The 16,739-nt window shown below is 39.6% G+C and overlaps 1 protein-coding gene across 3 annotated transcripts in view; it reads right to left on the bottom strand.

The window, feature by feature from the left end:
* SS18 (SS18 subunit of BAF chromatin remodeling complex) overlaps positions 1–16,454 on the bottom strand; it is a 42,571-nt gene extending 26,117 nt beyond the window's left edge. For 2 of the 3 annotated variants that reach the window (XM_056484563.1, XM_056484564.1), the window contains exons 1-4: positions 16,096–16,454; positions 12,531–12,607; positions 11,186–11,270; positions 216–369 (exon numbers count right to left, since the gene is read on the bottom strand). In XM_056484563.1, the coding sequence (XP_056340538.1) occupies positions 216–369; positions 11,186–11,270; positions 12,531–12,607; positions 16,096–16,164 (385 nt within the window). In that variant the 5' untranslated portion in view covers positions 16,165–16,454. The remainder of the gene's footprint in view (positions 1–215; positions 370–11,185; positions 11,271–12,530; positions 12,608–16,095) is intronic. The other variant, XM_056484565.1, reaches the window with a different exon arrangement.
* Between the last annotated feature and the right edge of the window lie 285 nt (positions 16,455–16,739).

Below are 16,739 nucleotides of genomic sequence, written 5' to 3'. Positions count from 1 at the left end.
GAATGCTGTGTGTCAGCTACATCAAAGCCCAAGGGCAGCCTGATAAACACTGAATACAGGTCACGTAGCTCTGTAGCTAACAAACTCTAAGAGAGCTTGTACTCGGGGGCATTCAAAGCAGTTTTGTCATCAACAATCTAGTATCCCTTGAGCCCCCATGTCGTTTCAGTTGCCAGGCAACGCTGGTGTTAATGTCTTAGAGGAGAAAAACTTACCAGGCATCTGGCCGTTCATCTGGTTCTGCATGTGTGGTGCAGGAGGGCCCCCACCTACCATACCATCTGAAGACATGTTGTGCGAGCGCGGCGGTGGGGGAGGGCCGCTCTGACTCATCCCGCCCGGACCCATAGGCATATTCTGTGTGGGTGGCTGAAAGGAGACACTTTAGTCAAACACCAGAAGCAGTTAGTCTGACAAATATATTATATGTACATACGGTACAGCACTTGCCTATATTGTTCAACGGCGTATGAAAGAAAGTGCTGAAACACATTTCTTTCTATATCTGATACGTTTAACTCCTCCCAACATTAATTCTGGCAAAATGTTTAACATTTTAATCAATTTTACATGAAGTATTACATGCAGACAACATCACAGCACCTTTGAGCACCACTTTAAAATAAAAAAGAACACAAATCAATGCCTCATTAAAAAATTACATCTGAACAGTTTATGACTGCTGAAGTCACTCCCTCACACACACACACAAAAGCTTTCATTCAACAGAGAAATAAGTCTTCACATCAACAATTTGTTGCTGTTAACAGACCTTGCACTGGGACAGAACAGGTACAACATGAGATGAAAGGCTCTGAATGCTCATAGACCAGCAAAAAATTTGCACCTGGGTGTGGTAAAATGCAAGCGATCTCTTCCCCACTCTCCCCCAAAGCGATGAAGGCCTAGTTCATAATTCTGTGCCAAACACCCCCTACAGACTGGAAGCACATTAGTGCTGGCCTCCAAAGGTCCAGAGACAGCTGCCTAGAAAGGATGTTTTTGGCAAATTTCCTAATGAAATTGTGAGGAAAATAACTGAATAACCTTGAGAGTTCAGAGAGGGAGAGCAAGAAAAACAATAAATACAAGGGGGAATTTACTGGTAGGTTCTACTCATGGCAATGTAAGGAGACACAGACACTGCTAGTAGCCAGCTTTGTTTTCCTACTAAAAACACCTGTGAGACTCCACGATCCTCCTCACATACCTTAGCCAAGCACTTTCAGGGGAGTAAAAACCATCTCAGTGAGAGCAAATTCCTGGCTCTCTGGCTTTTGAGGACTCTGTCTACAGGTTATAACTATTCATGAAAAACCCTCCCCATGAGACAACCACGTGTGTGTTTTCCAACATGCCTCATCACAGACAGAACCAAGCAGGTGAACCCTAAACTCCAGCCCAGTTCCCGCTTATGCCTACACTATTCATGAGGTTCATAAAGACAAAATAAAACACAGTAGTAAAGAGTAAGGCTTTCCCAGTGAGTCTAAAAACTAAGAACACACAAAAAGGTACCACCCAATAGGAGCTTCTGGATATGGAAACAGCCCAAAGACCTGTGCGAATCCATATCAGAGTCTTGAAAATAATGCAAGAAAAAGGTTCAAGCTGCCAAAAAAATTCAATCTTCCATTAAAAGAAACTATCCTATCATATGACTAGAAGGCAGACAAACACTGTACCTCTATTTATAAAAAAAGCAGTAGGACCAATTCTAGGAATTATGGACCTGTGAGCCTTGTTCTCAGAGCTACAGGTAAAATGATGAAAATAATTAAATATCATAAAATTCCAAGAGTGATAAAGCTGAGTTAGTAAAGTGTCAATATAGTCAAGTCAAACATTTCCAATTTACTAGAAATTTTCAAAAACATAAATTAAAACACCTATAGCTGCATAATTAACAAAAACTTCGCAACACAAAGCCTTTTGGAGCAATATACTATCCAGTGGCACTGATCAGAAACTGCCCAAAGGGAAGTTCATGAAGTTCAAAGAGTAAAGGAACATACAGAGGTCTCCTGAAAATATTTTAGCAAATGTAAACGTGTGCAGCTGCAGCAACACTACTGAAAATGTGGAAGAAAGAATAAGCAGAAAGTGTCAAATGATGTGAATAAATATATGGCAATTACACTGAACTGTAAACCACTTTCTTCGAAAGAGGAAGCTCCTACTGCCATTAATCCAAAAAAACTAACAAACAAAAAAGAATTGACCACAATCCAGACAGTTCGGTGGGGAAAAAAACCCAAACCAAAACAAAAAACCCAACAAAAGGAACAGAAAATTCAAAACCTCATAAAATCTATTCATAATACCTGTGGTCACTTTCTGATTATCCTCAGTAATATCCAAAGTGAGGTAGAATTTTAAAGAAAAAAATGCCAATGTATTTGATACCACAATACACATTCAATTCGGGCAAAGTAATCTCGAAAAGATACTGAAAAAATAGAAGGATTCTAAAGAGAGACAATCAGTGATTAAAAACTTTGAATGCTTGCACCTGAAACAGCAAAAAGGGCAATTTTTTTTTTTTTTTTTTTTGCATATAAAGGAATATAACATAAGAGGATATGACAGAAATACAATTGAATGTATGATACATACAAAAAGTAGATCATCCAATTTATGGCTTAACAAGAAAGAAAACCTCAAGAGAATAGTCAGCAAATTGAGGAATAACACTAAACATATAAGACACCCTATAAATCACATAAACCTGAGGTATTCATCAACACAGTACGCTAGAACTAAGTTTAAATAAGATTAAGAGATAATTACACATACATATATGCAATATAAACAGTTACATAGGATATTATAAAGGATATTTTAAAACAATATTACAAGCCTTTTTGTCAGATCATAAACCAATCACTACCTGATAGCAATTAAAATGAAATGTCTCCTGCAGATATAATTATTCCCCAGTGAAATTCCTCCAGAGTATTTTTCTAGTGGATGCAGACAGAACAAAACAAGAAAAAATTGTTTTTAAATGGCAACTTCCCGATTTCTATTGGACTTTATCCAGACTTTTACAGATAACAAACTTCTTTAAATTAACTTTAATGTAAAAACCCTGCAACAACAAAAAACCCCATTCAGCTACATAAACTAAATTATTTAACCTTTTCAGTTCTTTACAGAAGTTAAGAAAATTGACTATCCCCAGGAACACGCACTACATATAGAAAAGACTTTATAAAATGCAAAATGATCAAACAGTATTCAAAAGAAACAATCCACCCTTTGTGAAAGAAAACCCAAAATGAACCCTAGCCATTAAGCCTAATATATGAAGGGTAAAATTATGTCCTAACATAGTTAGGGAGGAAAGGAAAGGCTACTTCTTATTCTGCTGGATGTGTGACAAAAATCACTGCTGATTTTATTCCAATTATGTAATAGAAAATACATATTTCACTATCAGTAAAAAGTAAATTAAAGACTTAGAAAATCTTAGATATAGCTTCACTTGCTAAACACTAACTTCTGGCTCATTTCCCCAAACACACAGATTACACATATAGCTGCTAAGAGCATTTAAAATTTATCAGAGCATGAAAAAAAATAATTATAAGCTATTTAGTGAAACTCTGGAAATCTGAACTGGAAAAAGACTGAAATTGACCCAACAGTTGTGACAAGAAAAAGAGACAAGAAAAAAAAAAATTAAATTTTAACTGACAACCTCCGGAAAACAAAATCTGCTAAATCCAACTGTTATTTGAAAGCATGCATTAAAGACAACAGCTACATTGCACTTTTTAGAGGATTTTCTTTTAATTAATAAAATAATCAAATGCAAGACCCAACAATAAAATCTCCTAGGGTGGAAATGTGCACCTGAAGATGGTAAGATTTTTCTAACCGCCACCAGCAGGTTCAAAGATTTGTTTATGGAACATCAATTTTTATAAAAACTGAGGTTGAATAACAGCTCAGTCAGAAAAAAAGAAAAAAAAAAAAAAGGCAAAAAAACAGGAAATACTATTAAGCACATTAAAACACAATACAACTAGCAATAGATATTTAAACTAAACTATCAGAAGTACAGTTTTCTTGAAATTCCCTCAGAATAACAATGAAAAGCTACAGGAAATGCAAACATAAGCAGCCTTTTTTTCTTTCCAAGAGAAGCCCTAACTCAGGATTTAATCAACAATCTTTGTTTTGAATTCTAAATACCATTTTCTGCAAAGCAAAACACCCCTTCCCAGGGGGTACTCTGCCCTGCTCATATCACATTGCTAATATCATAGGACCTGTCCCAGTCTCAGAGAGCTGTACTCTGTTGATAGGTGCTGACGGCACCTGTGGAGTACTTACTGAGGTGTCAGACTGAGAAATAAGATTGTAAAGGAATATGGTTTTGAGACTTGAAAGAGCAGAGATTTAATTGGGTTACAACTCCTCTTCTGCAGAGTACAGGGTATTCCAGTACTGAGTACCTTAAATGAAAAAATATACACCCTATATCAATTCTCAGCTAGTGTAGTATTCGGGGGTAGGAAGGATTTCTACAGGAAAAGCATTTACAATCATGTCTAAATAGTGAAGTTAATTATAAATGTAATTTGTGCTCTCACCGTTGGATTACCTGTTGTGATGCTCAGAGTAAGGAATTCTAAGCTTAGAATGACAACCAGTTTATACATCTCGATTTACATCAATATTTTCAAAAATCAGATAAATTTTGACTTAATATTTGAACAAATGTCAAAATAGTGCATAATGTAACGCTTAAACATTCTATTTAAAGAAGAAATTGGAATCTTTAATTGTTTCAAATTGAGTATGTCACTGCATAAAAATGTTTCATTGTCCCAATATTCTTTAACAAACAAAATTTAACCCTAAAATATCTGATGTCCTCTTAGCAATAGCTACTCTGATACTTAAAAAAATAATCCCCCAAAAATTCTTTGGGGGGCTTTAGGAAAACTAGAAGTTATTTAAATCAGAAATTAAAAACTGTATTAATTCATATGGGTTTATTATAAGTGACCATGAATAAGTTAATTGTGGATGTTAACTCAGGGATTGCTGAATTATAGAAACTAGACAACTTCTGAGGTGTTCTATAACTCCCCCATAAAATGCAGCTCCTATCTGTCCTCAGAATCTTTGTGTTCCACGGCCCTTGCCTCTTTTGCTTTTAAGAAGGTTTAATGTTTGGTCTGATATTTACAGGTTTTGCTTGTATTTAGTAGCCCAAGAGAAAAAAAAAAAACACGTCTGTTCTAGGTAAAAGGCTTTATGTAAATTCAACTAAAGCAGAAAGAATCCTGCAGAACCCTCACAGCAAGGCATTTAGAAAAGAGCAAAACCATACAGACTCTGCACCTACATTAGCAAACTACTTGGTACAGCTCTCAGTAAACTGCCCACAGTTGAAAAGGTATTTATTATGCAGATACTGCACTACAGAGAGGCAAATCACATCTTTGAGTATGAAAGAATTACACTTTAGAGCACACTCCTCATTCAAACTGCCAGTGATTTTTACTGATTTCTAAATCAGCCACAGAAGTTCACAGGCAATAGAAGTAGTTTTTTGTGTACAGTGCACTAGCTCCCCATGTGGACACACCTGATTAACAATACATGCAAAGTAGCTTACAGAACTCAGAGCAACCCTCTGCTTTAAAGTGGTAGCTAGTGGGGTCTGAATTCACTCCTAACATCTATCAACTTGAATGCCTATACTAATTTTTTTTCTTGGTGTAGTTGCTGGGTTAAGAAGCTCCCTCCGTGACTCTCCATTTCCCACAGCATCCGTTCAGTTGTGCCAACACAGCCATCTTTCTCTCTTTTATAAGATCTTAAGAAATTATTACATTTTTTTCAAAACTACTTAACATTTAATCAAAGCAATTATTCTTCAAAATCCAAGCTCCAGTAATGACTAATACCTCCCTTGCCTCTTGACAGGAAACATTCGACCTTCCTTCTGCTCTGTTCTCTATTAATTCAGTCTACAAGTAGTTGAACTTGAACTGGGCACGGACTTGTATTCTGAAAGGCTAATGCAGAACTATGCACCATACTGCACATACCAGAAACAGGTTTTCTGCTATGCTGCTATCTGTCCTGATTTCTGCTAGGATAGAGTTGATTTTCTTCTTAGTAACCAGTGCAGCACTGGGTTTTGGATTCAGTAGAATAAGGCTGATAATACACTGATATTTTGGTTGCTGCTAAGCAGTGCTTACTCTAAGGTCAAAGATTTTTTGGTATCCCAGGCTCTGCCAGCAAGGTGTGTAAGAAGCCAGGAGGGAGCACAGCCAGGACAGCAGATCCACAGTGGCCAAAGGGATAATCCACACCACAGAGCATCAAACTCAGGCTGGGCACTGGTCTGTGGTTTTGCTGCCTCACTCTTCATTGTAATTATGATCTTCCTGTAGTATTTTATTTCAATTATTAAACTGTTCTTATTTCAACCCATACGATTCACCTTTTTTTCTGATTCTCCTGCCCAGCCCACAGGAAGGGGAAGGAAGGTGTGAGGGGTGACCAAGCAGCTGCATGGTACTTAGTTGCCAGCTGGGTTGATAGTTGAAAGCTATCAAACTTTCCCAGGCATTTGGTACAGAACTGGACAAGAATCTCATTAATTTAGGATTCCTCTCATCATCAGTAACAGAAGTTTTATTTCAAAATTTTATTTTGAAGTGTGAAAACTGAGCCATACTTTCATTCTCGTGATGCCACCTTGTTTTTTTTCAAGAAAAACCAAGTCAAGGTAACTCAACATATATTTTAGACAAGTTTTATGTTCAAAGTAAAGGTTACTAAAAAAAAAAAAAAAAAAAAAAAGAGTGCACAGCTCAGTTCTTAAGCCTTCAATTTTTTTCTACAACCACATCACAACTACATTAAAACCATAGATTGAACATTACCCCTTTGAAAAATAAAGTGTTCAAATTTATGAGTTTTCATTGTTTGAGTGAAACCATGCTTATATTGAAGATTCCTACTTAGCCTGCAGAGCCCCACAGCTTAGAACATTAAACATCATTACTAACACTTCATGAAAGCTTGTTTCAAGTTATTTTTTGGAAGTATTTTATTATTTTGTGTACTGGCAGTAGCTGTCTTCTGGGGTTTTTTTGTATTAGTTTGGTTTGTTGTGGTTTGGGTTTTTCCTATCTCTTGAAGTAATTGCTTTGGAAATAACCAGCATTTCAATGCTTGTTGATATTAGGTGTTTATCAAAAGCAATCATTATCTTACAGAGAAGTATTTTGTAACTAAAGTGTTATGGACATCTCTCTAATCTGTGTGACAAGTGTGGGAACAGCACAAAATAAAGGATTTCACAAGCCCTACAAAAAGCTTTCTTTTTGAAAGAAATAACTCAAGAAAAAAAAGACCTTTTTTTTTTTTTTTTTTTTTTTTTTTTATTTCTGTAAGTAGAAAGTTGATTAGTAACTTTTCCAATATTATGAAATTTAGAAAAACTATTTAATGCACTATCCAGATTCTTCTACGACTTGGATACAGTAAGTTTTCTTGGAAGTCATTACACATACAGACTGTAACTTAGTACTGGAAGAAACTGGCACTTTCAACATAAAAGAAAGCTCTATGTTACACAAGTGAGTAATAATCAGAAGCACTTATTTTCAACACCTCCCTGAAAGACACACTGAAATCCCATGCTCTGCATGCTGACAGAATGTAAGTAAGGAAAACTGAAAAAAAAAAAAAAATCACTTCCTATACTAAGAAAAAACAAAACAAAAAAACAACCCACCTCAAAAAAAAAAAAAAAAAAAAGAACCAAAAAAACAAAAAAAAACCACTAACAAAAACCCACAAACAAATGTTCCCAAGTAATTCCTGCAGACCTCAATATCCACCCATTATAATATGGAAAGTTTCCCCCTGCACACTAAAAAAAGTGATGATCATGGGTTATTTCCTTAAAAATATTTGGCAAAATGAAGACATATAAGAGACGGAAGATGTCCAAGAACAAAAGCTGAGGGTTTTTTATTCAGTAATCTTCAGTGATTTTTTAAGGGCACTAAACACTTCAGAAAACAAAAAAATACAAGTCAAGGAGGATAAGATGCTTGTTCTGCAGTTTGAAGTTTCATGTGTTTAGAAACACACACATAACACCTCACCACTACTTTAATTGCATCTTTGCTCTCTATAGTTCAAGGACATCCGTATCGGCTGTAGCCTCCCTCAAAAGCAGCACCAGTGAAAAAAATCACAAGAAAGTAAGTGTTGTGCTCCTCATGGTGCAAAAACCTTTTCTGGGAAGGTAGCTTTTCTCATAAGGTGATGGTAAAGAGACTCTTGACTGTGATCCAAGAAAGAGAATATCTGCCACAACTCAGAAAAAGAGAACAAAAAGTTGCATCAGTTCACACATGAACTTAGTCACTGCTCTTATCCAGCTGGGAAGACACCACATAACAGCCCTGTTCTTAGTAACGCTGCTGTTCACACAGCTGAGAAAAGACTGGTTGACTCAAGAACCTTGCACTTTGTCTTTTACTGTGAAAGAAGTCGTCTTACCCCAAAAGTAACAATTTAGTACTCTAGCAAGGCATAAAGACCACAGGAGCTTTGTTATGACACTGAATTTTCAAAGTTTTCCTAGTTCCCTTCACCCAGACCCTGCAGTGCTTGCTTCACTTGTTTCACCTTTCTGCACTTCCAGATCCCAGTTATATAAACATTTCCCTGCACAGCACCATTGGGTCACTATGCTTTTTGTTCCTAAGGCAATACCAGAGTTTCAGAAACGACATCAGTCATTTTGTTAGAACAGTGAATTTTGAAAGACAAGGGAAAAGGCACAACAGCCGACTACAAGCATTTTTCCTAACCATATAAAGCATTAAGTGAGAGGAATATTGCTAGAGGACAAAATGAAATTCTCATAAGCTTAGAATAATTTTTGCTTGTATTAAAATTTTCAACCTGGTCACTTATGTCTTTTGCTAAGTGTGAATGATACCTGAACAGGAGCATTCTCTTTCCAACCTCACTTTAACAAGTAACTATTACTTTTTATTAAATGCTTTAGAACTTGTGAAATTTCTTGAGAGCTTATTTACCTGATTAAAACAATAACAGGACAAAATTTAAACAAGAAAATATAGTTTACTGGGGGTAACAATCTTCCAGAAATTAATAGGTGAGACATAACCCAACTTCAGAAGCTATCCAAACTCAAGGTCTCTTAACTTCTAGGGAAAGAAACTGCAACAGAAACAGATGTATTTTAGTATTAAAAATAGATGTCTACACACACATTATCTTGGTCTGTATTTAACTGTTACCATCCATACCTTAAATTTAGAAAGACTGATCAACTGCTGATACACAAATATGGTAAAGAGAATCATACTACTTCCAAGTGAGCATGAGCCTCATCAGCTCCTACATGGAAAGTCAGTGGAGGAAAAGACTCTGAAGTAGTTCATCTTGCATTGAAAACAGAAAGATAACATGATAGCTCACACGTTCCAAAATTCTGTTAGCTAAAATTTACTGAGAAAAAGAATTCAAAGAATGTTTTCCTATAAACGCAAAAAAAAAAAATTGCCTTGTCAGATTATGCTACATTTTGGGACAATCTTCACAGACGTCAGAGCATCTACATTCAGGTAGGACTGAAAAATCTAAATTTCATTTAGTACTTTTGAAAGAAAACCCAAGAAGCTACCTTTATTCCCTTCCTCACCTGCCCAAAAGAGACTGTTTCTATCCATTCACGCACTATGCTATTTTTCTCAGTACCATGGAATATTCCTGACATTGAAGATCAGAAACATACTTCTGTCCAGATCTGCAAAAGCCTTTCCCAGCCCTATCTTCGTTGTCTTTTAAGAAGAGAATGTCATCACATTCAACTTTAACAACAGAGCTGTCTACCAGGGACTAGGATAAGGTCAAATTCATTTTCAGTTGTCATCAGAACCAGGACATGAATTAAGCCTCCAAAAATGTATTAGTTGAGGAACACACACAGCCCTCTTAAAGGTTTCTCTCCCTCCCCTCAGCTACAAGCATGGATTTATAAAAAGAGAAACCTCTACAGGCACAACAGGTTGGACATAATGAAGCACTGTTTCTATAGTCCTCTAGGTACCAACTTGAAAGGATGCTTCACTACTAGCAATGATTGGAGAACACTTCTCCAGAGACCAAAGAAAAAGTAATTCAATTTCAGTTGGTGAAAACTAGTATCTAGGAATGGCTGTTTTATAGGCATTCTTTTTAGCTTCATATTACAGAAATGAATCAAGACTATATTAATTCAAGAAAAGTCTTATTACCAAAAAACAAAGAACTTCCTTGTGTTACTCACAATGAACTCCCCAAGCTTTCTGATTAGCACAAAAAGCAAACAGATAGCAAGATTTTTAACACTGCTGTTTCTTTCCTTACTGCTGCATAAACAATGGAATAGGGGAAAAATCTGAGGCATCTTATAAAATACAGAGTTCAGGAATACAGACTTAGGAAAAATTCAGACTGCAAAAAGATAGCAAGTAATATCCAAGACATGTAAAGTGATGCAGTGTTTCAAGGGCCTAGGGGGTCTGTATTTCTTTCATACTATCATAATCCATCTTAAACAAAAAAGGCTGTTTTCCAATACAGGAGAAAGGCAAAGAATTTGAGACTCACCCAGAGGTGGAAAAGCAGAAAAAATTTACCCACTGGGTAAATTATTCCACTGGGGCAAGAGAATGGATGATATTCCAGTGAAAAATAAAAATGTAAGAAAAAAATCCCATTCCCTCACCATTCCCTAATCTAAGAGGAAAGAGAGTACTGCTGTAGGAGTTGACTAAGAACAATACCACTACAGTTCTCAGCTGAGGGGAAAAAAATTAAAAGGAAAAAAAAATTGTCTTTGTAGCAGACCAGATAGTTGAGCACTGCATATCTCATTCACAGTAAGAGCCTACAGTCAAACAAGTCAAATTTTAAGCAAGGCCTAAGCAGTGAGATTGCTCCAAATACAGCATGAAGAGACAGCATCATGTATTTACTTTACAGTAAATCAGATGCAAAGTGTTTAGTCATTATCACAAACATTTTGTTGTTGGTTTTTGGTTTGGTTTCTTTTTTTCTTTTTTCCCTTCAGGAATCCAAATGAAATATATTCCCTAATTTTACACTATTTTGTACTTACTGCTGGTAGTAGCGACTGCATGTTCTGGTTGGAGTCAGCTATAGTGGCTAGGTAAACCAAGTTTGTATGCAGCATCTGCTGGTATCTATCAAAATAAACAAAGCAAAACAAATCTTAATTCATAAATACAGTACATCAGAATTTACTCTAATTCCACAAATGTAAAGAAAGTTACTTATATAAAACGAGACTCAAGAGGCTTACAATACCATTACTAGGAATCTTAAGCCCTTTCCCTCACACTTATCTATTATCCAATCTTTCCCAGTATCTCCATCATATCTGTGCCCATGTGCACTGCTGTCTTGCTACAAAAAAAAACTCTAAAGCTGGGTGACACTGTTCCCACTTATTTCACTTTCTGCCTTAAACTAAATCACCAGAAGACATAGAGGGACTGTGTTTGTGTCTGGCATAACTTCTACCACAAACACTAGAGAAAAAAAGCCGTTTATTATGTCCCCATATTCAAGATATCATAGACTTATGTGAATTGTGACCACATTTCATCAGGACCCCAAGCTCTGGAAGTTTGCTATGGAATAATATTTTGATATAGAACCACAGTCCAAATTCTCAGTATCTACCCCACAGTCACAAAACTAACCTTGAAAACTGGAGCAGATTACAAGTACATAACTACAGGCTTGCAAACAAAAGTAGTCCCTTAAACCAAAAGCACCTGTTATTTATGATGTCCCTCCTATTCCCAGACTACCAGTTCTCTTGGCAAGAAAATAAGTTGTCCTATCTGTCCATATTTGTCTGATTATATGAGTGCCATCATCACCTAATGTCAGAAAAGAGTAATGGGAAATTAACACTCCTTAACAATTCACTCCTTCTACAGTTCTCTCAGATCACTCTCCAAAGGCCCCACTAGACAGCAAGTCCATGACGGATATTTCGGCAAGCCAAACTTCTAAGACAAGGCTTTTTGTTCTTGGGCAGGTGAAAAGCAGGTAGTTTTTAAACATACCATCAGGAATGTTCCATCAGGAAGCAGAAAGGTCCATTTTCCTATGAGATTCTGAGAATTCTTCAAACAAAACTACTTCTTTCTAACAATGTAATTACAATATGGAGGAAAAATATCCTTTTTGTACAGTCCTTATTTTTATGAGCATTATCACCACAACATCAACTTGCAGTAGGCAAGCTGCAACATTTCAGTGACAGAAGTGACACCCATAGAGTAAATAAAACCCACCCAGCCCCCACAAAAATTTCAAGTGAGCAATACTTTTCTTCACAGCACAGTTCTCCTGTAAGGTAAGATAAATAAAGAATGATGACCTAGACGGAAATTCACCCAGTCCACAGTAGATATGGATTAAGATCTTACTGAGAGCATTCAGAAGTCTTTCCCTTGTTCTGATAGTCCATTATACACTGGATAAGATGGTTGTTTTCATCCAACATCTGAAACAATAAAGAAGTTTGGAATAAACTGCATGTTCTTTGTAGAAAGAAACTGAAGATAAGTTTGAGTCTTGAGTAATGCTCCTCTTCTTAGTTTTAAAAAACAACAAAAAAAAGTTGTCATCCAGAAAGTTCTACTTCACCAATTACTTACCGAACACTGCTTTGTTCCCATTTCACCCCTCTGATTAATCTTACAGGTTTTGGCTTAAGGACTCCATAGCACCGCCATCAGCAGCTACATTTGTGAAGCATCCTGCTCAAATACCTATGCTGATTCTACACCAAGTTCTTTATAAAGTTTTAAAAATTTTCTGCATTCCTTCATCTGATTGCTAACAAGAAATTCAGTTAAAAGACTATGCCCCCAGTTTCCCTTCTCCTTCAAAAGCCTGTAACTGCTTATAAATTTAATTTGAAATTGTTATGGATGAAGACGCATCTGACCAGATTTGTTCAAAGCAAATGCACTGGAAAGCCAGGCGATATTTACATGAAGAATCTCTGCATTTCATAAATATTTGGTATAATGGCATATTATGATTTAGGAATGGTATTGTCCAATTTAGTGTTCCCACTGAAACACTCCAAGCCATACATCCCTCTCCCCCTCTGGTGGCGTGGAGGGGAGAACTGGAGGTACAAAAGCTTAAGATCACCAGTCGAGATAGCAAAAATTTAATGGAAATAGCACTCGGTGAGAAGAAACAGTAACAGCAAAAATACAATTAATGGAGAGTAGGGAGAGGCAAATGATTCACATACAAGCACTGAGCACAATGAGCCCCCAACACTACCTGACCACACCACACTATATGACCCCTACCCCTGGAAAATGAAGTGAGGTGCTACAGAATAACCTCCAGGTCCATGCCATGATCCCTCCTGGCTACTGCAAGATTTAATCCTGTGGTGGCAATAACCAGGACAAACAGTCACAATAAATCTATTACACTTCAGAAGTGTCCATGAAAATGAACACCTGTTAACTCACTTTCTAACAAAAAAAGAGAAGTCCTAAAAAATATGGGAAATGGCCAGTTTCACAACTTTCTACATAAAGTTCACAAAGTCAGAGTGTTCCAAGCACTGTATTACAGGAAAAAATACTACAACTTGGTCTCCTAGAGTGCATGTGCCCACACTCATCTTTCTAGCTCATGCTCTGCACTCTGATTGGGCAAGATTCAGCAGAACCATGGCTAATCTGAGCCACCAGCCAAGTTATCCAAGTCCAACTTAATGAAGTGGAAAATTTACTGCCAAATGCAAAATTTTGCATCAGTTTACTCCTTTGCTTTCTCTCACTAAGGAAAGGTAGTTTAGATCCTTTTACCCAGCTGCTAAATTTCACAAAACTAGCAGAACCTTAAACATCCCACAGATTCTTTCCTTTTTCCAAACATGGCTGAAATTAGCTGTGACTAGACTCATCCTTCCACAAGGAAAACACAAAATCATTACACAACCTTTACTTCCCTAACAAATTCTACAGGGAGAGAAAAAAAAGAAAAGAAGTAGTGACACTTTTTCCTACCTAATCCATCTCTACTATGAAAAGAGTGTGGAGTTAGAAACCTTATGCAGTTCACTCAGGACTTCTATCCACAAAAGAACCAGCCAGCCAGCCAAGCTTTCTTAAACTCTAGACAGTAATTCACCAGAATGGACTAGAATGATCCCAGTGCAAGTATTTTGCCTGAAACTGCTAGATCTGGAAAGATGCATTAAACACTAAACACAGACATAACTGCAGTATTTTCAGCTACTGTGTGAGCCTCAGAAAATGGGCAAAGCTACAACTACACTTTCTGAAGAGGCTCACAAACCCACTGTTACACTGGCATACAACACACGTACTAACTTTAAGTTTCATAGAAACGCAGTGGCTATTTTCACCAGAAAAAGAAGGAAAAAAGGAGATAATACCTTTGATATCAAAGTCTAATAGAGCACTTGCAAAGGAAGCTGTGAATCAAGGCTCTCCTCAGAGTATCTCCCACAGTCCTGAGGGAAGCAGCAGATTCTTAAGGCTTAGCAGACAAGCAGACCTTGAGATGCCCATTAGGTGCTTGCATTCTTCACTACAGCCATGTAAGCCAGACCTCTTGGGAGGAAAGGACCAGAGGGGGGCAGGAATGCTAGGGTTAAGAGGAAAGGGAACAAAAAGGAATATAACTGCATCCTAGGTGGGGCTGCAGACAATTGTTTTATACAAGTTTAATCCAGTGTTTGCAGATAGAAAATTGAAACAGTTATAAATATCTACTGTCGAAAGAAAATTTAGTTTCCAGCTGGATGAAGATACCTTCAGGGCTTCTGAGAACTTATCTACATTACAAAGATTTTACAACTTTAATACTAGGATTTTGCCAGCACACCACCATCAAGCTAATGGTTTGACTAAAGAACAAGAAAAACTTAATCGTCTGTATTCTCCATGTGCACCTCAGCATCCTGAAGTCTACTGATTAGCTTTGTGTGGCTTTCCACCCAGTGGATATGTACTTTTCATCTACAATTCCCAAGCACTGACTTCTCCTACAGTACCCTGGAGGTTCCCACTACAACTCTAGGGCCTTCTTTGAGGTCCATATCGCTGCAACATCTACTTTGTAGAGGTTCTAATTCTTTACTAAATCAGCGGCTAGCTCTATCTACCCAAAGGACTCCTTTACATAAGGAGCTGCTAGCAATCTGAAATCTGTTTGATCCATGGCCATCCACACCAACGATGGTACAAATCTTCAGTAAAGTTTCCAAACACCACACAGTGATCAGTGAACTTGAACATGCTCCTTTGTTGCTGCTAATACAAAACACTGTGGATTATTAGAAACTCTGTATGCGCTTTTCTTTCATCGCTTTAGCGGGTTAACTTGCTCCCTCCCACAAAAGCTTAGGTGGAGTCGTCCGGAGCCGCTGTCATTGGCTCCGACCGCGATACGCTCCTTCAATCACACCTAAGGTTTAGTGGGAGGCAGCCTTAACTACCAGGTCGACCAAGTTTGGGAACTGGAGCCGCCTCCTACCCCGCAGCGCCCGGAGTCATGCACAGGGTCTGGAACAACTCGCCTGGGTCCCACTGTCAGGGCCCCCCCGCAGGAAGGACTTACTCAACTCCTCCACTTTCAGGCCGAATCCTCTCGGGTTAATTCAGGCCCACGAGGGCGATCAGGGCAGCCCAGGCAGAGGAAGAAAAGTGAGGGCTGGAGAAGCCCAGGGACATCGCCCGCCTCCGCCCAGCACCTCCCGCCGGCCTCGGGACCCTCCAACAAGTGTCCAAGCGCAGAGAGAGGCACAAGCTCCAGCCGGGGCCGAGCCCCGGGCACAGCGAGCGCGGCCCGGCCGCCTCCCTTCCCCGCCGGGGCCTCGGCGCTCCGGGCCTGAGCCGCCGCCGCCCCCGTTCCCCGCGCGGCAGGAAGCGGCAGCTGCAGCCCCCGGGGCCGCCCGGCCGGGCCGGGCCCTCCTCCCCGCGCCCTCCTCACCTTCTGGATGGCGGCCGGCGTGATCTCGCCCTTGCCCCGCTGCCTCGGGGCCGCGAACGCCACCGACATGTCTGGCGGCTGCCGGGAGGCTCCGCGTCCGCTCCCGCCCGTTCGCGCGCGCGCCCCGCCGACCCAGCAGTGGCGGCGATCCGGGAAGAACGCGGCGCGCGGGGGGGCGGGGGCGCGCGCCCGGTGGGACGGCCCATCCCCATCCCGCCGGGGGAAGGGGTTAAGGAGGACCGGCGGCTCCTCCCTGCTTTTCCCCCTGGCGAGGGGGCGCCTCGATGAGACCGCGGCCGCCTCGCACGGCCCGGCCACAACAGCTAGAACGAGAGCCGACGCTGAGCCGCTTCGAAAGTGATTCCCCCCACAGTCTTGTCACGCGCGTTTCTTGGCTACCCCCTCTCCCTCCGCTTCGTTGGTACGTTCCGGCTCGATGCGCCTCATAGCAGGGAAGTGGTACGGCCGGCTGGAGGGGGGTGACGGCCCCGTGGCGTGCACGTTGCAGGGGACACGCTCGCGCTTTACGGGGCGGCAGTCTCTGCTCCCCCCTCTGCCCAGCGCCGCAGTTGGTTGCACCCAGGCAGCCCGCTCTGGCGGCAGCGCGGGGCGGAGCGGGACGGGACGGGACGGGAGAGGCTGAA

The sequence above is a fragment of the Oenanthe melanoleuca genome, chromosome 2, assembly GCF_029582105.1.
Source record: "Oenanthe melanoleuca isolate GR-GAL-2019-014 chromosome 2, OMel1.0, whole genome shotgun sequence".
NCBI classification, from domain to species: domain Eukaryota; kingdom Metazoa; phylum Chordata; class Aves; order Passeriformes; family Muscicapidae; genus Oenanthe; species Oenanthe melanoleuca.
The sequence above is the reverse complement of the archived record's forward strand: the minus strand, read 5'-3'. Positions and strand labels throughout refer to the sequence as shown.